At 35.7% G+C, this 27,242-nt stretch overlaps 1 protein-coding gene across 6 annotated transcripts in view; it reads right to left on the bottom strand.

The window, feature by feature from the left end:
• Positions 1 to 27,242, bottom strand: part of ALMS1 (ALMS1 centrosome and basal body associated protein) — a 186,152-nt gene that overhangs the window by 18,602 nt on the left and 140,308 nt on the right. For 5 of the 6 annotated variants that reach the window (XM_057740852.1, XM_057740853.1, XM_057740851.1 and 2 more), the window contains exon 16: positions 20,818 to 21,983. The exons of the other annotated variant lie outside the window; for it this stretch is intronic. In XM_057740852.1, coding sequence (XP_057596835.1) covers positions 20,818 to 21,983 — 1,166 coding nt within the window. The remainder of the gene's footprint in view (positions 1 to 20,817; positions 21,984 to 27,242) is intronic. 6 annotated transcript variants of the gene reach the window in all.

Genomic DNA, 27,242 nt, shown 5'->3' on the forward strand with positions numbered 1-27,242 from the left:
GTGGGGACCTGAGAGGCAGAAAATTAGGTCTCTTTTCTGTGCCTTTAGAGAGCAGAAGCGGGAACAGAGTCAGGAAATCTAACACAGGCAAATTTTGGATCTTTTTAAGTTTTTAAAAGGTTTGCCAACTGAAGCCTTAAGACAAATGAAATGAGTTGCCAACGAGCAGCGAGCGGTGGAGCTGTTGAAGCAAAGGCTGGAGCACCTTGCGGAGCAGAGGCAGCAGAAGTGTTGCTGGTCTCTTCCAAGAATGTGTCTGAGAACCTCTGGCACTTCCAAAGTACACAACTGGTCATGGTATGCACCCCTGGGTGTGAAAGCACACGTTTATGTGTGATTAAAAGAGGACCGTTGGTGTGTGTGTTTCTTCTGCTTCTAGTTTAAAACCTTCTGATTAAGTTCATTTCTGCCTATAAAAAGGTAAACATTTAAAAGTAGAAAATAGCCTGAAAATAAATTCTCTCAACAAAATGTATCTAGTTAGCCCTCTAGGATGGTGAAAATCAAAAGGACAGACAAACACAGTTGTTTTCAAGGATGTGGAGAAATGGGAACCTTTACACATCGCTGCTAGGAATGCAAAATGGTAGCAATACTTTGCATAACAGTCTGGTAGTTCCTCAAATGGTTAAACACAGAGTTACCAAATGATCTAAAGTATATCCATTCCTAGGCATATGGCCCAAAGAAATGTAAAATATGTCCACACAGAAACTTGTATATGGGTGTTCACAGCAGCTTTGTTAATAGTAGCCAAAAAAATGGAAGAAATCCAAATGCTCATTAACTGATTGACATGTAAAAATATATATATTCATACAATGGAATATTATTTGGCCATAAAAAGGAATGAATACATGCTACAATGTAGATGAACTTTGAAAATATTAAGTGAAAGAAGCCAGTCACAAAAGATCACATTGTATGACTCCATTTATATGAAATGTCCAGAATAAAGACATCTATAGAGACATAAAGCAGGTTAGTAACACAGCTGGGGAAGAGGCAGGTTGGGAGAAATGAGTGACCACTAATGTGTATAGGGTGTCTATAGTAGATGTTGAAAATGTCTTAAAATTAAATTGGGTGATGGTTGCACAACTCTGTGAATATACTAAACCGCACTAAACTGTACACTTTAAATAGGTATGTGAAAGATATCAAGGAAGCTATAAAAACGTGCTTATTCATGTATGCAGACTGAAATACATGTAGATTATGAAGCTTTATTTGGAGAAAAAAGCTTCTCATGCTCTATGGGCTTATATCTCCTGTTACTGAATCAGCGATACAAGAATAATGGAAGGTGACCAATAGCATCATTTTCATTTAATAGTGGGCAGTCCTAACAAAAATGTGGGCACTGGACATTGTACATATGGTGCAGCACTATACACACACTATACTAGAGCTAAGTGCTAACCACCAGAATCATGCAATCACACCATTCTGACTTCCACAGATTCAAACAATAATCGCAATTCACAGGCCTGCACTGTGTCTGACAATTTGTGCTGAGAACCCACCATGGGATAGAACATAATTTTTGCTGAATTCATTTACAGATGCTGTTGTTAAATCACAACAATCCACTTTCCTTAGTCCATGGGAGAGTCTCAGGCGTCTCCTTTCAAGATCTCATCATCCTTTAGGGCCTGGATGTGAATCAGCCCATGCAGTTCTCTGCAATTGGGCTTACACATAAAGATTTAAGTGACTGCAAGTCAACTGACATTATTAGCCACCATGGTTTAAGCTTTCTGTTGCAGAGAGTCTTGAAAGGAGACACAAACTGGCTGGCTGCTTCTGTTTTAATTTCTATTATTGTGAGAGTAAACTCACCTGTTGATGCCTTATTACAATTGGGAAAAAGTGCCTCCATCTCAGAGATGTTTCAGGCTTTTTGTAGTAGTTTTTAGTTTAAAATCTAGGTGAAATTAATTCCCATATTCATTGATCAGATACAACCATCATATAGATCCGGGGGAAAAAAAAGCTTTTCAATTAAATAATGACTTTTTAGGTGGAAACTGAGGTTAGGAAAACATATCAAATATAGGAAAAAGGCTGTATTTCCTTACATGACCTTTCTTACATGAAGAATATGGCTATTCTTCATGTATGAAGACTGTTATTAATGACCTTCTGCCAGCAAGGTGCCTGCTTAAAGATGCTTTTCTTTCAGAAAAATGGGTTTATGCTAATTTATTTATAACCACTAAAGTTTAGGACCAGAGACACACATCGATAAGACATGGTCAAAATTAGAAATATAATCGATGGCACCAAGACAGTCTTTTCTTGTGAAAAATTTTTAGATATGCACAGATCAAACTGGCAAGTGTAGTTTCAATACTAAAACTTACTAACCAATAAAGGGTGACACAATCACAAAGTGTCTGCCCTCAAAATAAGATTTTGACATAGATTTAATTTTGAAGGGCAAGACTAAAATTTACAAAAGCAGGAACTTGAGTGATAACTTGTCTATTTTTCACCATGAGAAAATCAGAACTGCTCAATTATTTCTGCAAGTATGGTAGATATTAACTATAACACATCCTCCCTCCCAAATCACAAATGCATTGTGCCTGCAGAATGGTCCTCAGAAAATTTCTTTTCATACACGAATAAGCAAAGATTACAGAGATGTAACGAATCTGAATAATGCCAAAATTAAAGTATGGCCATTAAAATGTAATGGAAGTACTTGTCACTGGAGCTGAGGTCAAGAAACTAGTAGGATAGCAAGGTTTCCCAGATAATGGCTGGGTTTGGGTAGCAAAGAAAGAAAATCAAGAGCCGAAGTCCTCAATGTATGGGAAAACCAGAAGGTTAGCAAATGATCATTAAAATCTTGTAGAGGTAGAGCTAGAGGACATCAGTTCCAAAGGATTTTCTATCAGGTTTGAAAAATTATGGTCGGAAGTGGCCCTCTTGCTCTCTTTCTTCTCTGCATTCTCTCAAACCTTTCCTCTTGGCTTTAGTATTTATGAGGATTATGATCACCTTTACATGGATGGCACTAAAATCTTTACTCCACTCATGATACACTCATGAGGTCATATATATTTATATTTTTAGATATTTTCACTTGGATGTTCTGATCTAACTTCAAGTTTAATACATAAAACTCCTTCACATTTCAGTCAGAATTAGTTTCCTCTTCCAATCACTCCATTTTGAAACAGTGTTCACAGAGTATATTTTAGTTGCTTTGGGTAGAAATTTCAAAACAACCATGGCTATTAATTACCAAGTCCAATTGGTTAGAGTCCAGCTTAACAAAACAATATTAGTTTCTTCCCATAAATTAATTTATGAATATCACTTCTTATTTAAAAATCTCTAGTGACAATTAGCTAAACATTTGGCAATAAAATCAAACCTAGACCCACAAAACAAATTCCATGTGGATTAGGGTTTAAATGCATTGTCCTCTACTCTAAATGAGTAAATTAAAAAAAAGAGAGACTACTTTTTTATAATCTTGAGGTTGGGGAGATCTTTCTTAGCATGGAACAAGGAAATAAATAAGTTGAGTACACAATAACGCTATTACACTATTAATATAATATAATTAATGCTCAAAAATTAAGAAAAATTCTTCAGAGAAAAATGAGCAAGGGATATAAGCTAGTTCTCAAAACAAGAAATGTAAAGAGCAATCCTTCAAACCTAGTATTTAAAAAATGCAATTTAAAGCAATGAGTTTTTTTCACACATCAGATGCAAATATTAAAAAGACTGACACTACCCAGAGTTGGCAAGGGAATGAAGAAACACATTCTCTCATACTTTTGGTGGGCACATATATGTGTACAAAATATCTGGAGGGCACATGGGGTGGGGAGATCTATATATTACTGACAGTCTTTTAAATTTCTGTTGCTAATGATCTGCTTAGGATTTAAAACTCCTTGGGTCGATTTTCTTAATTTATGTTTTCTTAGAAAATCACCCATCTAATTTAGGTTTTAAAATATATCAGCCTAAAGTTGCACACAGAAATCTTTTTTAAAAAAATCACTTCTTGGATTGTGGTTATATCCTTCCATACTATTAATGTTGATCTTTTCCTCATGGTCAGAATAATGAGAGATTTGGTCTACTTTAGAAAAAAAAAGAAAAAAAAAAAGAACTAGATCTTGGTTATATTCAATTTGGGGGACTGATTTACAGAATGATTATTTCAATTACTTCCTAGTTGAGTTTGTTCAACTAAAATATCATTTAAGGCTGTATATTTTCCTCTAAATATAGATTTAGTCACATCCCATAAGTTTTGGATATGTGTTTTTACTGTCATTAATTAAAAAAAAATTCTATAATCTCAATTTTTAGTTCTCCTATAGCCCAAAAGTTTAGCATGTTTTAAAATACTTATTTAAGGAAAAAAGTATAGTTGTTAAATTCCAACCTTACTGTACTGTGATTAAAGCATATAAGCTTAGAAATCTTCTACTTTGGGGATTTATCAACATTTTACCTAAATGTACAGTTAATTTTTGTAAATATTCCATGGACATTTGGAACAACTATGGATGCTGTGTTTGGGGAATGAAGTTTTATATAGATATTTTAAATCAAGCTTGTTAATACTGCTATTAAAATCTTCCATATCTTTTATCTGCTCTATGTCAAAACCTGATAAAAAACAATTAAAATATCCCATTCGTGTACTTTTGTCACATTCTAGATTATAATTATCAGGATGATCATATGAATGCATTCTGGTTGAAAGCACAGCAGTAATTTTGGAAATCTCTGAAAGATTCTTTCTTCCCTTGGAAATTACAGAGGGGAGATAGGGTAGATTCTCAAGACAAGTAACATTTAATTAAAAATGACCAAAAAACCCTACCTTTCCATGGTGTAGAAACTTGTATTTCTACTCTTCTGGCAAAACTATAAGTTATCGGTAGAAAAGTGGAAATATAGGAATTTTCATGCATTGCAGGTAGGAATATAAACTGGAAATTAATTTGGTACTAATGTATAAAATTAAGTATACATATAGCTTATTATCCAAGAATTCCACTTCTGGGTCTATGTGCCAAAGACAGCCTCAGAAGGTCCATAAGACAATATGGACAAGGATGTGCACTGCTGGTGTTTTGTACTGTTGGGAACTGACAGCAACCTGGGTGTCCATTACAGGGAAAGTACATAGTTAAATTGGTAGATGCACTCAATGTATGCAATGATCAGAAACCTCAGTTAGATATATGTTTAGCAATGCAGATGAATCTTAAAAATACAATGCTTAGTGAAAATAACAAAAATAATGATTTACCTTTTATATAAATTGAAATACATGACAAACACAGAGTACATATTTTGTAAGAACTCTTGTAAGCCAAAAGATATTTACATAACAAGGCCAGCTGCATATGGGAGGACAGAAATGAGGATGGGATATGGGAATGAAATTTTTAGAAGAGAGGCCATGAACCCAGGAGTATATTTAACTCAACCCTTGGCAGCTGAAGTTAAAAAATGTTTTACTTTATCTTGGCATAGAAACTACATATAATACTTCTTTAATGCTATTCTTTCACTCTGCTTCTAGAAGGATTTATCATGACTAGATCGGAGGTTCAAACAGATACTTTAGGCAGAAACTAGAACACAATGAAAAGCTTGAGAATTCTCTTTTCTAGCTCATAACTAACATTTTGTGTTTGATCAGTTTGGTTGAGGTCACTTTTTAATTAATGTCACAAAAAAACTTCTATGATTTCATACTAGAAAATATGTGCTGCTTCTTAAAAAAGCACATGAAAAATTAAAAAGAAAAAATGTACAATCCCATAATCTTAAAATAACCTGCTAATGTTTAATTTTGTTCCAGTTATATAATGACATGTATATATTATATCTTGATTTTTATCTCTTAACATATAATGAAATTTACCCTTGGGTTCCAAGATACTGCTTTTGCCTGTTGTTTCTCTCCACATATGTGTAATTATGAAGAGTGATATGTAATTAGCCTGTTTTATAAAAATGTAAGAAACACTGGTAAACACTTAAACATTACTAAAGCTCTCATTTTATTCCCTCATGGAGGTCTCTGTTTGGTAGTTTGTTTGTGTTGTTCACTTGCCCAACTGCTGGAAACATGAGCAGCTGGAAATAATGAGGTAAAAAATACAGAGAAATCATTCACCTTCAGCTTTTTCTCCATAAACAAAAAATGATGCGATTTCTTTTGTACTGACAGTAGTAAACTATCCCTTTTCTTGACCCCACTCATACAACCAGACACTGAGAGAAAAAGATGGGAAAGGGAGGGGGAAAGAAAGAAAAAACGGGGAGAACACAGAGACAAACACAGCAAGAACATGAGAGAGAGAGGAGAAAAGGAGTAATCAGAGAAACAAGAGAGATACAGAGCAGAGACAATGAGACAAGAGACAGAATGGGTGGGGTAGAGGAGAGCATAAGTGCACAGAATGTGGGTGCACAGAGGCAGATAGAAAGGACACAGAAACAGAGTGCAAAGATACTATAGTAAGAGAGAAGCATGAACTACCGAGCCGGGAGAGCTTGCATAGAGACAGCAGAGAGAGGCACAGGAAGAATAAGTCAAAGAAACAGTAGGTGTAATCAAAGGAAGAAGGGAAGAACAAGCAGGCAGTTGAAGTTATTCCGTTATATTGACTCTTAACTCCTCAAATATACATGTCCTGAGTACACATGTTCAGGAAAAAAAGCATTAGCATATCTAAGGAAACCTGGGTTAAAGATAAGGTAGGTGGTTCAAGAAAGAAGAAATACAGTCGATAAACACACAAAAGAAAATAAAAACTCAGTAGGTGTGATTAAAGAAATGTGGATCAGGATAGATACCGTATTTCTGGCCTATGTTTTTTGGCCTATGTTGCAAATATGAACAAGAATGCTTCTGGCAGGTAGTTACAATACCAAAGTATTATTACACATTACTGGTGAACAAATAATTGAATCAACATTTCAGGAGGACAATTTAGTAGTGTGGATTAAACACTTTTAATGTGCATACTTGTAACCCAGAAATTCCATGTTTAGAAATGTATCTCAAGGAAACTGAAAACTTCACAAAGATGTAACAAGACTACCCACCAAAGTGCAGATTATGATAAAGAAAAATTCAAAAAAACCTAAATATCTGCCATTAGGAACTAACTAGATAAATATTATATTTATATAATAGAACACACAAAGTTATTAAAGATGACTACATAAATCTTTATTTATTGGTATAGAAAGATGTCTATGATATATTAAGTGTAGAGCTTCAAAATAATATATGTAATATGATCTCATTTTTTTGAACTGTTGTTTCTCTCCATATATGAACATGATTGTGAAGACTGATATGAAATCAGCCTGTTTTATAAAAATGTAAGAAACACTGGTAAATATTTAACTGAACATTAATAAAGCTCTCATTTTATGCTCTCATGGATGTTTCTTCATTTGATATTTACCTTCATTAGAATGCAGACCTAATAAAATAGATTCAAGATAAGCAGTAGGTGTGTGAATCATAAAGCATAAGCCTGGAAGCTCATAATGAAAATGTTAATCATGACTATTTCAGGATGGTGAGAATTATGGGTCATTTCCAAGGTCTTTGTATTTTAGGTATTATCTAAACTTTTTATATTTAGTTATCTTTTTACTTTTATACTCAAAAGTAATAAAATATATTTTTTGACAGAAATATTTCATAATACAGAGAAGAGAAAGATGTAAAGTGATAGAAGCATCAACAGAAGCTATCTTGACAGGCAAGTCCTCCACTCCACTGTCTATGATGAGGACAGACATAAGCATAGTTCTACTTGAGAGGAAAAAGCCTACAGAAACGGAAGAAATCAAATATAAAACAGAGAGAAAAAAAACCCCTGAGAAAACAGGTAATGGATTATAGAAAATATCATAGCATAGAGACCTTAATGACCTTCTTCTTTCATAACTGAAAGACACAAACAAAAAGTATCAAAAAGTAAAAAAAAAAAAATTCAGAATCTAGGGAACAGACTCAATTCATACCACAAAATTCCAGAAATAATGTCTAAAGAAACAACTGGGAATAAATTTAAGGAGCCACCCAAAGCTCGTCCTACACAAAGGACAATACAGAAGGATAAAAGGAGAGTCAACTAAATTCAAAACACCCCACTGGTATCTCAGAAAAGGGACTGAGGTAATAAGTGGCCCAAGAGAAAGATAAATGTCCCAATTGGAGACATGTTCCCTGTGAAAAAATAGTTCCTTCTGCCCTAGCCAGAATGGTTTACTGCATACCCCCTCTGGCCAGGAAGTTGGAGAAAGGGATGGAAAATAACCTCTTAAGTCTAAATATCTTAAGTTGCATTTCTAAGATTTGCTAGAAAAAAATAAGGCCTCAGCCATATCACTGCCCACACAACAATGCTATGAAAGCAGCTACCAGCTGACTTTACAGTAGTACACCAGCAAACCCCCAAGGGCATGTTCTATAGGACAAGATACTTTCCTCACCTCCATACTTGGTAAGATGGCCATCAGTTTATGAGTTTCAAAACAACAGCAGTGAAAAATGTAACCTACTACAACTGTCTAGAGTCCCAGAATCAATTACTTTCTTTCTGCCTTTCCCAAACTCTGAGGGGCAAAGGAAATATAAGCCATGCACAATCAGCCTTCAAAGTTCATGTCCTAGGAAGGGGACTCAAACAGTATCTTGTAAATAGGTAATAAGGCAGTTAAAAATAATTCAACCACATTACTTGTGATCAAATAAATAGTTTCCACAGAACTGTTTAGAGACAAAGGTAATCTGAAAACAAAAGAGAAGGATTTATGAAAATATTCTATAACATTAAAGTGGAAGAAAGGAAAAAAAGAAGGGAAAGAGAAAGAATTTATTTTGCCAGATGATTTACCCATTTTAGTAAATAAAGAATTTGAACTCTTACTCTAGAGAAAATTTATAAAGAACATGGACTTAATGAAATAGATCTAAGATAAGCTAGGACAAAAGAAGATTAAAAGGTATTGACAAAATTAACACAATTCATCCAAAAATTAATGAATATCTGCCATGTGTTGGAAAATCAAGGACAGGCACCAAAGGAAAAAAACTGAGGACAAAAATTATAGCATTATACACTGCAGAAATAATTTATGCAATAGAAAACAGAAACATGATAAAAAATATATAAAACTTAGCCAGTGGAGTAGATTACAGATTGAAAAAGTCTCCTGAAATGCAGAGAAAAAAGATGCAGGAAATGAAAATAATAAGAATGCTAGAAGAGGAAGACATATAATAGAGATATAATATTCAGATATGTGGCATTGGCCCTATCACTCACTCCTAAGACAGAAAACAGGTTGAGAGGAAAGGAAAACATATTCTAGGATACAATTTTTAAAAGTTTTTGCTGAAATTAGAGTAAATCTAAATATACAAGGGATATAGAGTTACTTGGTACCAGAAAAAAATTAATACCCAAAATACATGATGCAAAACTGACAAAAATGAAGGGAGACATAGGCATTTCAACAGTAATAGCTGGGGACTGCAATATAACACTTTCAAAATGGATAGAAAAACTCGACAGACCAATAAGGAAATGGAAGGTTTGAATAACACTATAAACCAACTAGACCTAAAGACATATACATAATACTCCAACCAACAGAAGCAGAATACACATTCTTCTTGAGGGCACATGTAATGTTCTCCAGGAGAGACCATATGCTAGGCCATAAAACAAGTCACACTACATTTACAAATTATATAAAGTATGTTCTCTGACCACAATGGAATGAAACTAGAAATCAATAAGGAAATTTGGGAAATTCAAAAATATATAAAAATTAAGCAACACACTCTTAACTACCAGTGTTCAAAGAAGAAATCACAAGGGCAATTAGAAAATACTTTGAGATGAATGAAAATGAAAGTAAAACATACCAAAACTTATGGGATGCAGTGAAAGCAGAGCTTGAAGAAATTTATATCTGTAAATGTCCATATTAAAACAAGAAAGATTTCAAATCTATAACCTCATCTTCAACCTTAAGAAACCAGAAAAAGAAGAGCAAATAAAACCCAAAGCAGGCAAAATGAAGGAAATTATATAAATGAAAATGAAAATAAATACATCAGAGAATCAAAAAAAGAGAAAATCAAAGAAATCAAAAGTTGTTTCTTTGAAAAGGTCAATAAAAATGGACAAATCTTTAGCTAGAACTCACCAAGGGAAAAAAAGGGGAAAACTCAAATTATTTAAATTAAAAATGAACCAGGGGATGTTACTACCAATCACACAGAAATTAAAAATGATCATAAGGGAATATTATGAACAATCATATCTCAACAAATTAAATAACCTAGATTAAATACATAAATTCCTAGAAAAACAACCTACCAAAACTGACTCAAGCAAAAATAGAAAATCTGAACAAACCTATAATAAGGAAAGAAACTGACTGAGTAATCAGAAAACATCCCCCAAAGAAAAGCCCAGGCCCACAATTCACTGGTGAATTCTAAAACACATTTAAAGTAGAATTAACAACAACCATTCACAAATGCAAACAACACAACAACAAATCAAAACAAAATTAGAAGATGGATCACTTGGCAATTCATTCTCTGAGGAGAATATTACCCTGATAAAAAAGGCAAAGATACAATAAAACTACAGACCAATATCCCTTATGAATACAGAAGGAAAAACCTCAACAAAACGCTAGCAAACTGAATCCAGCAACACAGAAGAAGGATTATAAATCAAAACCAAGAGGAGTTTATCCCAGGAATGCAAGGTTGGCTCAATATATGATTATCAATCAATATAATACACAATATTAACAAAGAAAGAAAACATATAGTCATTTCATTATACAGAAAAAGTGTATGGCAAAACCTAAACCCCTTCCATGATAAAAAACACTCAACAAAATGGGAATAGAAGAGAATTTCCTCAACCTGATAAAGGGTATTTATAAAAAACCCACAGCGAACATCATGCTTAATGACCAGAAAGATTTCTCCTTAAAATCAGGAATGAAACAAGGATACTCATTTTTATCACTTCTATTCAATACAGTACTGGAGGTTCTAGCATAGGCTACTACGCAAGAAAAAGAGATAAATGACATGATATTGGAAAGGAAGAAGCAAAATTATCTCTATTTGCAGATGACGTAATACTCTATATAGAAAACACTAAGGAACACAGGAACACTCACAAAGACACACAAACAAATTACTCAAACTTATAAACAAGCTCAGCAAAGTTGCAGGAACCAAGATAAATACCAAAAAATCAGTAGTATTCCCATACACTAACAAGGAAAAGTCCCAAAATACACTTAAGAAAACAATACTAGTTACACTGGTATCAAAAAGAATAAAATACTCAGAATTGGAATCCACAAACATTGCTGAAAGAAATTCAAGATGACCTAAATAAATGGAAAGACATCCCATATTCATGGATTAGAAGATTTAATATCGTTAAGAAAGCAATACTCCCTAAATCCTTCTAGTTTCAATGCAACCCCTACACAAGATACAAGACTGTCCTTCCTTCCTTCCTTCCTTCCTTCCTTCCTTCCTTCCTTCCTTCCTTCCTTCCTCCCTCCCTCCCTCCCTCCCTCCCGCCCTCCTTCTTTGGCAGAAATTGACTAGCTTATCTGAAAATTCCTATGACCTAAGAACAGATAAAGCAATCTTGAAAACGAAAAAACAAAGTTGGAGGATTCACACTAATTAGACAGTGTGGTAATGGCATAAAGAGAGACATACAGATCAACAAAATAGGATTAGGAGTCCAAAAATAAACCCTTACATTTATAATCAATTGCTTTTTTTTCATTTTTAAAATTTATTTTTACTTTTTTATTTTTTTCCTTATGATCAATTGGTCTTGGCCAAGGGTGCCCAGACAATTCAATGGAGGAATGAATAGTCTTTGCAACAACTGGTACTAAGACAACTGGATAACCACAGGCAAAAGTATGAAACTTTACTACCGAACACCACATACAAAAGTTAACTAAAAATTGATCACAGAACTAAAAGTAAGAACTAAAATTATAAAACTTTTAGAAGGGGAAAAAAAAGAGTAAATATTTTATAACCTTGGGTTAGACAACAGTTTTAGATATGACATGAAAAGCACAAGTGAAAAAAAGAAGAAACAGATAAATTGGACTTTTTTGTCAAAATTATAACTTTGAACCACAAATAAAATCATCAAGAAAGTGAAAAGCAAGCCACAGGATATAAGAACACACCTGCAAAACATATACCTAATAAGGGACCTGTATTCATAATAGACAAAGAAATACAACTCAGTAATAAAATGACAACCCAATTTTAAAATGGACACAGGATATGAAAGGACATTTCTCTAAAGAAGATAAACAAATGGCCAACAGGCATATGAAAAGATGCTCAACATCATTAGGCATTAGGGAAATGCAAATTAAAATCACAGTGAGGTAATTCTTCATACCCATTAAGACGGCTATTATCAAAAGACAGACAACAAATGTTGATGAAGATGTAGAGAAACTGGAATATGACCCAGGTGGGAATATAAAATGGTGTAGCCACTTTGGAAAACACTTTGGCAGTTACTCAAAAGCTTAAACAGAGTTACCGTATGATCCAGCAATTCTACTCCTTGGTATATACGTAAGAAAACTGAAGAAACATGTCCACACAAAAACCTGTACATTAATGTTTACAGTAGCATTTTTCATAATGGCCAAAAAAGCAGAAACAATCCAAATGTCCAACAACTCATGAATAAACATGTTGTATATGTATATGAAATAATGTTAAGCCATAACAAACAATGAGTACTGATTCATACTACAAAATGGAGGAAACTTGAGAGTATTTAGTGAAAGAAGCCAGACACAAAAGGCCACATATTGCATGATTCGCTTATATAAAATGTCCCCAGTAGGCAAATCCATAGACAGAAAGTAGATTAATGGTTGAAGGGGAGGCTGGGAAATGACTATTAATGGGCACAGGGTTTCTTTCTGGTATGACAAAAAAGTTATGGAATTAGTGATGATGGTTGTACAACCTCCTCTGAATATACTAAAAACCACTGAATTGCATACTTTAAAAGAATGAATTGTAAGGTATGAAAATTTTATTTTTTAAAAAATTAATAGATGGGGCTTCCCTGGTGGCGCAGTGGTTAAGAATCTGCCTGCCCATGCAGGGGACATGGGTTCGAGCCCTGGTCTGGGAAGATCCCATATGCTGCAGAGCAACTAAGGCCATGTGCCACAACTGCTGAGCCTGTGCTCTAGAGCCTGTGAGCCACAACTATTGAGCCCACGTGCCACAACTACTGAAGCCCATATGCCTAGAACCCATGCTCTGCAACAAGAGAAGCCATGGCAATGAGAAGCCCATGCACCACAATGAAGAGTAGCCCTTGCTCTCTGCAACTAGAAAAAGCTGGAACAGCAGCACCAAAGACTCAATGCAGCCAATAAATAAATAAATAAATAAATAAATAAATAAATAAATAAATAGATAGGCTCTGACTTCCTCTCTCACGATTTGTTGTTTAAAAAAAAAATTAACAGAGATTGACCAACAATGAGAGATACCCTGGGGAAGTAAGAAAACTTAAATTTTAAAAACCCGACAACAATCCAGGATCCAACAGGGAAAAGGTATTAGATTGCCTCTGGCACAGAAATATTAAATGTATATGCCCAGCAAGGGGGAGCAAAATTGACTGAGTTTTGAATGAAAGATTATTCAAAAGTTTTATACCCAAACAAGTTGTTATTCCTATACAAAGACTACAGAATGATAATCTCAAACTGTAAGAACTGAAGAGATGCTCACTCCTGAACAACTGTTGAAAAATCTAGCCAAATAACTGAGATGAAATGAGAGAGTAGCATTGACATATATACACTACCAAATGTAAAATAGATAGCTAGTGGGAAGCTGCTGGGAGATCAACTTGATAGTGGGTGATAACTTAGAGGGCTCAGATAGGGAGGGTGAGAAGGAGTCGCAGGAGGGAGAGGATATGGGGATATACGTATAAATATAGCTGATTCACTTTGTTGTACAGCAAAAACTGGCACAACAGTGTAAAGCAATTATACTCCAATAAAGAGCTTAAAAAAAAGAAAAAAAAAACTATTTAAATTAATAAACTCACAGTTATATTTAGAAGACTGATGATAAATATTGACCCTTTTAAAAAAACATATAAAATGCTGATTTTGCTTATAACATGAAAGAGAAATGTTATAATTCTTGAAAATAAAGTTAACCAATACAGTAGTAATACTACCACAACGAACTAAGACAAAAATTCACAAACTATAATGAGTATTGGTATGTTGGGGGAAGTGTGTGTATCTGAGGAGTGGGGAAAAGTAGGGCAAGTGCAATCAGTTTCTTAATTTTTCATATAATGGAGCCAATACATACTACTTCATATCTGAGGGTGATACATTGGGACAGAGGCTTAAGCATACTTGTTAATTACATAGCTGCTAAGTTAGCAAAGAAACAAACTCAACTCAAAATCATATAGCAATAAAAAAGTTGCAAACCATAAGAAATCATCAAAAATGATAAGAAACCCTGAAGAACCAAAACAATTTTGAAAAAGAACAACAAAGTTGGGGGACTCACACTTCCTGATTTCAAAACAGTAACATAAAAGTGTGGTATTGGCATAAAGATAAATAGATCAATGGACCAGAATAGAGAGCCCAGAAATAAACCTTTGTGCCGTACGGTCAAGTGATCTATGGTCAAATGATCTTTGACCCTTGACAAGGGGTCATGACCACTCAATGGGAAAAGAGCAGTCTCCTTAACAAACGGTGCTGGGAAAACTGGATATCCACATGGCTCTTAAAAAGAATGAAGTTGGAACCTTACATCATATTAAAAAAATCACCTCAAAATGGATTAAAGACCTAAAGCCATAAAATTCTTGGAAGAACAAATAGGGGAAAAGCTTCATAACACTGGACTTGGTAATGACTTCTTAGATATGACACCAAAAGCAGAGGCAGCAAAAGTAAAAATTGACAATTAGGACTACATCAATATCAAAAATTTCTACAACTCAAATTAAATAACTTCTACAACTCAAAGACCAAAAAATAAATAACGCAATTCAAGAATGGGCAAAGTATTTGAATAGACATTTCTCCAAAGGTGATATATGAATGGCAAAGAAGCATATAAAAAGATGCTCAATATCAATAATCATGAAAGAAGAGCAGATCAAAACCATAAGATATCACTTCATACACATCAGGATGCCACTATAAAAAAACCCGAAAATAACAAGTTGTTAGCAAAGATGTGGAGAAAGTGGAATCATTGTGCACTGTTGGTGGGACTGTAAAATGGTGCAGCTGCTGTGGAAAATAGTATGGTGGTTCTTCAAATAATTAAAAACAGAATTACCATATAATCCAGCCATTCCACTTCTGGATATGTACCCCCTGCCCCCCCCCCCAAAAAAAAAACAAAACTGAAAGCAGGATCTTGAACAGATATTTGTACACTCATGTTCACAGCAGCATTATTCACAATGGTCTAAAGGTGGAAGCAACACAAGTATCTAATGGATGAATGAATAAGGAAAATGTGGTATATACATACAATGCAGTATTATTCAGTCTTTAAAAAAAAAGACAATCCTGTCAGGTGGTACAACATTGATGATCCTTGAGGACATTATGCTAAGTGAAATAAACTGTTACTTAAAGACAAATATACTGTATTCCACTTCCACGAAGCACCTAGAGTAGTCAAATTCTTAGACACATAAACCAGAATGGTGGTTGCCAGGGGCTGTTGATAAGGTGGAATGGGGAATTGCTATTTGAGTCAGTGTAGAAATTCAGTTCTGCGAGATGAAAAGAGTTCTAGAGATGGGTGATGGTGATATTTGCACAACAATATTAACGTATTTAATATCACTAAACTATACTATGCAAAAAAATAATTCAAAATGGATTAAAGACTTACATGTAAGAACTGAAACCATAACCAAAAAAAGACAAAACTTATTGAAGAAAACATAAGCAGTAAGCTCTTTGACATTGATCTTAGTAACTTTTTTTTTGTTGGATATGTCTCCTCAGGCAAGGGAAACAAAACCAAAAATAAACAAACAGGACTATATCAAACTAAAGAGCTTTTCCACAGTGAAGGGAACTATCAAGAAAAAGAAAAGGCCATCTACTGAATGGGAGAAGATATTTGCAAGCAATCTATTTGATAAGGCGTTAATACCCCAAATATACAAAGAACTCATAAAACCCAACATCAAAAGAACCAAACAACCTGATTTAAAAAATGGGCAAAGGATCTGAATAGACATTTTTGCAAAGAGACATACAGATGGCCAAGAGGCACATGAAAAGACGCTCATTATCACGAATCATCAGGGAAATGAAAATAAAAACCACAATGAGATATCACCTCACATCAGTCAGAATGGCTATCAGCAAAATATAACAAATAACAAGTATCGGCAAAGATGTAGAGAAAAGGGGACACGTGCACTGCTGGTGGGAATGTAAATTGGTGCAGCCACTATAGGAAACAGTTATGGAGGTTCCTCACAAAATTAAAAGCAGAACTACCACATGATCCAACAATTAACTTATGGGTATTTTTCTGAGGAAAACAAAAACACTAATTCAAAAAGATATACACACCCCTCTGTTCACAGAAGCATTATTTACAACAGCCAAGATATGGAAGCAACCTAAGTGCCCACGGATAGCGAAAATGTGGTGTGTGTGTGTGTGTGTGTGTGTGTGTGTGTATGAAATGGAATATTACTCAACTATAAAAAGAATGAAATCTTGCCATTTGCTACACCATGTTTGGACCTACAGGGTATTACAGTAAGCAAAATCTAAAAAACAAAACAAATGAACAAACATAACAAAACTGAAACAGTCATAGACAGAAAACAAAGAGGTGGTTGCCAGAGAGGAGGTGGTGAAAGGAGGAAAGAAGTGAGGGAGATGAATAGGTACAAACTTCCAGTTGCAAAATAAATGAGTCATGGGTATTAAGTGTACAGTGTGGGGAATATAGTCAATAAGTAGGTAATATCTTTGCATAGTGATATATCCTAACTAGACTTATGTGGTGTTTGGAATGTATAGAAATATCAAATCACTATTTTGTGTACAGGAACTAACAGTGTTGTAGATAAATTATACTTCAAAAACGAAATGACAAACATAGAAAAAGAGATCAGATTTGTGGTTAACAGAGGCAAGGAGTGGGAACTGGATGAAGGCAGTCAAACTTCCAGTTATAAGGTAAATAACTGTTAGGGATGTAATGTACAACATGATAAATATAACTAACACTGCTGTATGTTATATATGAAGGTTAAGAGAGTAAATCCTAAGAGTTCTCATCACAAGGAAAATATTTTTTCTATTTCTTTAATTTTGTATCTATATGAATGATGGATGTGCACTAAACTTACTGTGATAATCATTTCATGATGTATGTAAGTCAAATCATTATGCTGTACTCAGTGCTATATATCAATTACATATCAATAAAACTGGAAAAACTAAAATACAGAATTACAAAGAAAAATGGTTAAGATGACAAATTTTGTTATGTATATATTATCACAATTAAAAATAATAATAATAATAAAAAAAGAGAATGAGAATCAAATATTTAGGAATAAATTTAGCCAAGAAGGTATAACACTTGTACACTGAAAACTACAGAACACTGCTGGAAGAAATTATTTAAAGATCTAAAAAAATTGAAAGACATCCTGTGTTCAAGGACTTGGAAGACAATGTTGTTAAGATAGCAATAAACTCCAAAGCAAGCTACATATTAAATGTGATTAATATAAAAATCCCAACAATGTTTTCAGCAGAAATAAAAAAGCTAATCCTAAAATTCATATGGAGACACAAGGGCCCTGACTGGCCAAAACAGCCTTAAAAAAGAACAAAGTTGGAAGACTCATACTTCTTAATTTTAAAACTTAATACAAAGCTACAGTAATCAAATCAGTGAAGCAATGGCATATAGATAGGTATTTTGGTCAAAGGAATAGAACTGAGAGCCTAGAAATAAACCCTCACATCTATGGTTAATTGATTTTTGACAAGGGTGCCAAGATCATTCAATGGAGAAAGAATAGTCTCAGTAACTGATGCTGGGACAACAGGATATCCATGCAGAAAAGAATGATGTTTGAACCCTACCTCATACCATATAAATAAATTAACTCAATATATATCCAAGATGCAAATGAAAGAACTAAAAGTATAAAATTCTTGAAAGAAAATGTACGGACTAATCCTCATGACTTTGGATTTGGCAATGGTTTCTTAAATATGACATCAAAAGCACAATCAACAAAAGAAAAAAATAGGTACACTGGGCTTCATCAAAAGTAAACTGCTGTGCATCAAAGAAGAGTAGTGAGTGAGTGAAAATACAACCTAGAGAGTGGAAGCAAATATCTGCAAATTACACATCTGATAAGATTCCACAATCCAGAATATATAAAGAACTCTTACAACTCAAAAACAAAAAGGACAAACAACTTAATTAAAAAGTGGGCAAAGACTTGAATAGACATTTTTCCAAGGAAGATATAAAAATGGCCAACAAGCACATAAGAAGGTACTTATCATTAGTCATTATGGAAAGGGTATGGCAAAACAAACCACAATCAAAATGACAATGCATATGAGATACCACTTTGTACCTACCAGGATGGCAAAAAAAAAAAAAGTAAATAAAGAGTGTTGGTGAATGTGGAGAAGTTGGAACCCTTAGAAATTGTTGGTGGGAATGTAAAATGGTGTAGTCACTGTGGAAAACACTTTGATGGTTCCTGAATAAGCTTAAAATAAAATTACCAATTACCCAGTATTTCCAACACCTAGGTGTACACCCAAAAGAACTGTATGTAGGTGTTCAAATAAAACCTTTTACACAGATGTTCATATCAGCTCTATTCACAATAGCCAAAAGGCAGAAACAATTCAAATGTCCATGAATGGGTGAATAGATAAATAAAACGTGTCTACACATATAATGATATATTATTCAGCCATAAAAGGCAATGAAGTACTGATAAATGCTAGGACATGGATAAATCTCAAAAAAATAATTCTAGAGTCAAAGAAGCCTGACACAAAGGGCATATATGATGTGATTCCAATTAAATGAAATAACCAGAACAGGCAAGTCCACAGAGACAGAAAGTAAATTAGTGGTTGTCAGGGGCTGGTAGGAAGGGGGAATAGAGAGTGACTGCTTAATGGGTATGAGGTTTCCACCAGGGTGATGAAAAAGCTCTGGAACTAGATAGCGGTGATAGGTGTAAAACACTGTGAATATACTGAGTGCCACTAAATTGTATACTTTAAAATGACAAAACTGTAAACTTTGTTATGTGTATGTATTTTACTACACACACCAAAAAACTCTCTATCTGCATCCTTTCTCCCACCTCCTCTATGGAACAAAAAGCCTCAATTTGTGTCACTTCTAATTCTTCACTTACCTAAAAAAAGGTCTTATTGTACTATTCATATGTGTGAGTACTGTCATTTAATACCTACCAAAAACTCCATTATGAGAAATATTAATGGTAAATGTCTAAACGTTTTGTGCCTTCTTTCGGCTAGACTAGTGGTCTCCAAATTGTTTTGATCACGGGGTCTTACTGATAAAATATTTTTGAGCACAAATTACTAAACTAGATATTTATTTATGAATTTTAATTATTGCTGTACTCATATATTATAAAACACATACAAAAATATAAACTTTAAAAGGTTCAGACTCCAATGAGCCATTCTGCAAGTATACCTATTTGGAGAGCACTTCTCCAAATAAATTTTATCTTGGGTTAAAGTAATGGTCTGCATTTATTGACCCCTTGAAATCTGCCTTTAAGGAATTCCCCAAACTAAGGCCATATTAGCCTTATGTGGGTGCTGGTACTGAGAAGGTGCTGTAAGGATGCCGTTGAGGATTTTGTTACACAATGCCTTCTTTATGAGGACAGATGAGAGAAATTTCTCTGAAGTCTTAGTACCAGAAATATCTGTAATGCTTTTGAAAATTTAGTTTGTTTTTATATTAGAGTTAGATAATTGATCACAAAATTCTGGCAAAACTGCTACAAAACATAAAGCAAAATTTGTGGCTCATTTTTAGCAACCATAGCCACAAGGTATCAACTTGTCTTCCCGTCACTCTTAATACTTCACTTATTTATTTTTTAAATCATGTTGTAGTAGCTCACCCCTCCCTGGCTTCAATCTAATTTTCTATCTTCCAATTCTTCATTTACTTAAAAAAAATCATATTATATTACTTATATATGTATATGTGTATGTGTGTGAGCTTAAAAGCACCTCAAAATTTCTTAAAGGACAGGGAGGAATGAATAAACAAAAACGAACAGGCAAAAAACCCAGGCAATATTGTTCAGAGTGGAAGTCATTCTAAACTTGAAGCTCCCCTGTACCAAGGATATATACACTTTGCAGATTCTGAAGCATTTAGCAGCAAAGCCTTTCATCCAAAGGGTAATTCATAAATGAGTGTTGACGAAAAGAATGACAACTCACAACGGCACTGTACTACACTTTCTCACTCTTTTCCAGTTGGAAAGAAATGTTATAGTGAGGAAAGGGCAATTGGCTTTTTTTCACCTGTGCAAAGCTTAACTAGAAAGTCCGTGAAAGAGGCAGTCACATAGCCAGATGGAATTTGTAGCCATGTACCTGGATGTGTTTCCTTCTGGTATGCTCTGAAGTAATTTGGGGATAACCTGTATTCAATGTTTTCTTGTTTTTCTTGCTCCGCTTCTCAAGGTATCTCCTCTGATGGTCGGTGATGCTGCTGTATAATTTAATTTGCCTGGGTGACAAACAAACTCTTTCATGGCCAAAAGCATGGATCAATCGGGCAGTATCAATGGTGGAAATAGAGCTGCTCCTCTCATGAAAAGTCACTTCCTTATCTGTTTGGGTCAATATATCTGATTCCACAGGAGAAGTGGTGGTGGAAAGGATGTTGGTGGCAGTGTCTGTGAGCAGCTCACTCTCCTCTGAATGTCTAGAATCTGAAGAAGTGTTATTTATATAATGAAAACCTGGCTGTTTTCTCAGAATATATTTATCAAATTTAATCTGTTCAATTTTAATCTGATTGGACCTCCCAGCTTGATGAGTAGAAAGAGCCTTGTTTTTTTTAAGATCGCCTGTGTTTTTATGGCATTTGTCCAGGCTTTTATAACGTTTCTTTTTTTGAAGCTTGTTTTTCTGCTGTTGCTGTCTACCTCTCCAGTCCTTAACATCTTGATCCCCCCTGCTATCATCCTGTGTACTTTCTGAGGGTTGCAGAGAATGTGTGATGGGATGCTGAAGAAGTTTAGCCAAACGATCAAGTCGCTCCACCAAGGAAAGTTCCTTCTTGACACTGAACTCAGGAGGTTTCTGTTGCCTTTGTCGCTCCTGATACCTGTTCCAGAGTTCATTCAAACTCACAGTGTGCTGAGTTTTTAGCCCTGGGGTGGCCTTATGATCCATTTTTAGATCATTAACTTGTTTGTCATATTTTGGAAAATCTCTAGCCTGACTTTTAGTAGCATGCTTCGCCTCTTTGTTTTCCAAGTTTACATTGATACTGAGGCTCTCTATTCTGGTATAATCTGACTTCGTCTTTTCCACATTTTGATAAGGGGAAGGAAGACAAGTGTGTTCTCTTTGTTTGTCTGGATGATGCTGAAAGATGTCTTTCCAAGAATGTCTCATGAAAACATTTCTTCCTAAGGATTCATGGCAAAAATCTTGATCACTTGGTAGGTGCACTGGATGATGAAAGTAAAACTTAGCTGACCTGAAGACAGAATGGGTAGTATTTTCAAATTCTGAATGACATCTGGACTCTGAAAAGGAGAAAAAAAAGAGATTTTGAAAGACTTTCAAAATATTTGCATTCCCTTTAGAAATAGTATTCACATTTAATTCTTTAGATACAAAACAAAGACTGAAGGAAAGAATGGTTTACATAAAGATTCAGAAAATTCACTGCCTGAACAAAGGATTCATGCCTTGTGCCTAGTGGCCAGATTGGCATAGTAATAGTTTAAGAGACTCAGGATCAAAGGACCTGGATTCTGTCACAGACTGGCTGTATGACCTTGAGGAGGGCATTTTGGTTCTGGATATTGTAACAGCAGCTGGTATGTATCACTGCCCGCTATGTGTGGGGTATTATGATATATGCTCTATATCTGTTTTTTTCCCCTCTTGTAAAACTGAGAGAGGTATTATTAACCTCATTTTCAGCTAAGAAACTTGAGACTTCATTTTTATTATCAGTAATTAAACGGATGGAATTTTAAAAACTCCAACTCTTGACATGTTTTAGAGCCTTGAAAAATTCCTTTCTGTGAACCATCTTCACCCCCGCCTCAATTTTTTTTTATTGTGGTAAAACACACCTAACATAAAATTTACCATCTTCCAGCTTCACATTCTGACAGTCATTCTATATCAAAATAGGCATTTTAAGATGCAGAACACCTTACGACCATAAACCGTAATTATAAACACTTAACAGGGGTTCAGCACACATTTTTAGAGTTCCAAGTCATAGAAGAAACAAAGACATACACATGCAACAAAGTATCACTTATAACTATGGGATTCATTTTACCTTCTCTATAGATTACTCGTAATCAGAATTTTCACTAAATACTCTGGGAATCCCTAAGACAATTTCCCCAAAATATAGTGGGATACATGGAATCTGCTTTTATATCTAAAGTATAAAAAGACTCTCAAACCTCCCAACAAACAAAAGTCCAAGACTTAGAATCCACTGCTGAATTCTACCAAACATTTAAAGAATTAATATGAAAGATTCTCAAACTCTGCTAATAAATACAACAGGAGAGAACACTTCCAAACTTATTTTACAAGGCCAGTATTATGCTGTTATCCAGACGTTACCTTGATACCCAGTGTAGATACACTACCAGAAAATTATAAGTCAATATACCTGATGGACACAGATGCAAATTAGGTAACCAAATTCAATATATTAAAAGGATTATACATTATGATCAAGTGGGATTTATTCCAGGGATGCAAGGACAGTTCAACATCTGCAAACCAATCAATGTGGTACATGACATTAACCAAATAAAGGATAAAAATCACATAATCAAAAATGTAGAAAAAGCACTTGAAAAGCTTCAACAACCACTCATCATAAAAACCCTCAACAAAGTAGGTATAGAGGGAACATAGCTCAACATAATAAAGACCATTTCTGACAAGACCATAGCTAACACTCAACTGTGAAGAATGGAAAGCTTTTCCACTAAGATCAGGAACAAGACAAGGATGTCCACTGGCACCACTTTTATTGAACATAGTACTGGAAGTCCTAGCTAGAGCAATTAGGAAAGAAAAAGAAACAAAAGGCACCCAAATCAGAAGAGAAGATGCAAAATTGTCACTATGTGCAAATTACATGATTTTATATATAGAAAACCCTAAAGACGCCACCAAAAAAACTGTTAGAACTAATACATTCAGTAAAGTTGTAGGATACAAAACTAACAGACAAAAATCTATTGCATTTCCATACATTAATAATAAACTATCAGAAAGACAAATTAAAACAATCCTATTTATAACTGCAACAAAAGAGTAAAATATCTAGGAATAAATTTAACCATGTAGGTAAAAGACCTGTACACTGAAAACATTGATGAAAAACGCTGAAAAAGACATGAAAAAAATGGGAAAGTATTCTGTGCTCACAGACTGGAAGAATTCATATTATTAAAATGTCCATAGTACTCAAAACAATCTACAGATTCAATGCAATCCTGATCAAAATTTCAATGGTATTTTTCACAAAAATAGAACAAAATCCTAAAATTTGTATGTAACCACAAGAGTCCAAAAAGCCAAAGCAATCTTGAAAAAGTAGAAGAAAACTGTAGGAATCACACTCCCTGATTTCAAACTACATTACAAAGCTACAGTAATCAAAATAGTATAGTACTGGCATAAAAACAGACACGTACATCAATGGAACAGAACAGAGAGTCCAGAAATAAACCCACACATATAAGGTCAATTACCTTATGATAAAGGAGTCAAGAATATACAATAGGGAAAGGACAGTCTCTCCAATAAATGGTGCTGGGAAAACTGGATAGCCACATGCAAAAGAATGAAACTGAATCATTATCTTCTACTATACACAAAAATCAATTCTAAATGGATTAAAGATTTAAATGTAAGATCTGAAACCATAAAACTCCTAGAAGAAAATAGAGGCAGTAAGAGCCTTGACACTGGTGTTAGCAATAATTTTTTGAATTTGACACCAAAAGCAAAGACAACAAAAGTAAAATTAAATAGTAGGGGTATATCAAGTTGAAAGGCTTCTGCACATCAAAAGAAACCATCAAGAAAATGAAAAGGCAGCCTACTGAATGGAAGAAGATATTTGCAAATGATGTATCTGACATGGAGTTAATATCCAAAATATACAAAGAATTCATACACCTCAAAAACAAACATGCAAGCAACCTGATTAAAAAATGGGTAGAGGTTCTTAATAGGCATTTTTGCAAAGAAGACATATGAATGGCTAACAGATACAGGAAAAGATGCTCAGCATCAATAATCACCAGGGAAATGCAAACCAAAACTATAATGAGATACGGCCTCACACGTTAGAATGGCAATCATCAAAAGAACAAGAAATAACAAGCATTAGTGAGGATGTGGAGCAAAGGGTTCATTTTTAGGTGCACTGTTAGTGAGAACATAATTGGTGTTGCCACTATGGAAATCAGTATGGAGGTTACCCAAAGCGTTAAAAATGGAACTACCATATGATCCAGCATATGGTATATACACAAAAGAACTGAAAGCTTGGTCTTGAAGAGGTATTTATAAATCTGTGTTCACTGCAGCATTATTTAAAATAGCCAAGACATGGAAACAACCTAGGTGTCCACTGATGGACGGGGTGGGATGAATTGGGAGATTAGGATTGACATATATACACCACTGATACTATGTATAAAATAGATAACTAGTGAGAACCTACTGTATAGCACAGGGAACTCTACTCAATGCTCTGTGGTGACCTAAATGGGAAGAAAATCCAAAAAAGAGGGGATATATGTATACACACAGCTGATTCACTTTGCTGTACAGTAGAAACTAACACAACATTGTAAAGCAACTATACTCCAATAAAAATAAAAATAAAGGAAAAAAAGAAAAGAAAAGGTGGTATAGAGGAAAGTGGCCAAGATGGCTGAGTAAAAAGACCCTGAGCTCACCTCCTCTCACAAGCATACCAAAACCACACCTATCTGCGAATAATCATCAATAAAAAAAAACTGGAACCTGCCAGACTTCCCTGGTGGAGCAGTGGTTAAGAATCCGCCTGCCAATGCAGGGGACTCGGGTTTGATCCTTGGGCTGGGAAGATCCCACATGATGCAAAGCAACTAAGCCTGTACGCCACAACTGCTGAGCCTGTGCTCTAGAGCCTGAGAGCCACAACTATTGAGCCCATGTGCTGCAGCTACTGAAGCCCACGCGCCTAGAGCCTGTGCTCCACAACAAGAGAAGCCACTGCAATGAGAAGCCTATGCACTGCAACAAAGAGTAGCCCCTGCTTGCCACAACTAGAGAAAGCCTGAGTGCAGCAACGAAGACTCAGCACAGCCAATAAATAAAATAAATAAATAAATAAATAAATAAATTTGTTAAAAAACAACCCCCCCCCCCCCACCAAAACCCCAAAACTGGAACCTGCCAGAAAAGATCTTCTACAACAAAAGACATAAAGAAGGAACCACAACAAGATTGGTAGTAGGGGCAGACTCGTGATATAATCCAATTCCATACCCTCTATGTGGGCAACCTATGAACTGGAGAATAATTATATTGCAGAGGTTCTCCCACAGAAGCAAGAGTTCTGAACCCCATGTCAGGCTCCTCAGCCTTGGGGTCTGGCACTAGGAAGACAAGCCCACAAAGCATTTGGCTTTGAAGGCCAGCAGGGCCTAACTGCAGGAGCCCCAGAGGCCTGAGGGAAATGGAGATATCACTTTTAAAGGGTGCATATAAAATCTCACATGCACTGGGACACAGGGCCAAAGAAGTAATTTGATAGGAGCCAGGGCCAGACCTACCTGCTGGTCTTGGAGAGTCTCCTAGAGAGGCAGGGGCTGGGGAGGGTGGCTGCAGCCCACCCTGGGGACACAGACACTGGTGGCAGCAAACATATTGGGGAATATTGTTGGCAGCTGACATCTTGGCTCATTAGATCCAAGACCTAGACCACCTTACTGCAACAGTGCTGGGACTTCTCAGGCCAGACAACTAACTGGGTCAGGACACAGCTCCACACATTAGCAGACAAGCTGCCTAAAGACTAAAAAGCCCAGCTGCCTTTGGACTCGCCCTTGGACATGGCCCAGCCCACCAGAGGGTCAAGACCCAGCACCACCCACTAGTGGATAGGCACTGGCCCCTCCCACCAGGAAGCCAGACCAAGTCTCTAGACCAGTCTCATTCACCAGGATGCAGACACCAGAAGCAAGAAAACTACAATTCTGCAATGCAGGCCAGATCCTGCCCTGGGATCAGCTGGCCCTGGACTGGGCCACTAGCAGGTCAAAGCAACCTTCAGGACACTCCAGATCCTGTACACAACTGTGTCAGGAACCGACACCATCCCCACAACAATCTGAAATGAGATCTGGGATCCCAGGGCCCTGCAGTCAGACTCCAGGGACCAGTTCTCCCTGCCAGTAGACCACCACTAACCGCAGGATCTGGCTTCACCTGCCAGTGGGTAGGCAACAACCCCAGAGTCTTCAGGACCCTGACTCTGCCCACCAGTTAGCCAGCACTAGCCCCCGGGGGCCCTCTAGGACTCTGCAACCAGCCACACTGTGAGAAGGCCCTGCTAAGCAGCAGCCAGCAGCATTCACACAAGGCAGGACCTGGTAACTAACCAGACTAGGGGCCAAGCAGACTGCCCACCCAGTGAGCCCATCACAACAGAAGGTCCCACATAACTCTTTTAGGGTGAACCCCTACAGTATATAGCTTGGGTAATGAGAGGGGAGTGCACTGCTGGAATGCATAGGATG

Source organism: Hippopotamus amphibius, chromosome 7 (genome assembly GCF_030028045.1).
Source record: "Hippopotamus amphibius kiboko isolate mHipAmp2 chromosome 7, mHipAmp2.hap2, whole genome shotgun sequence".
Classification (NCBI taxonomy): Eukaryota; Metazoa; Chordata; class Mammalia; order Artiodactyla; family Hippopotamidae; genus Hippopotamus; species Hippopotamus amphibius.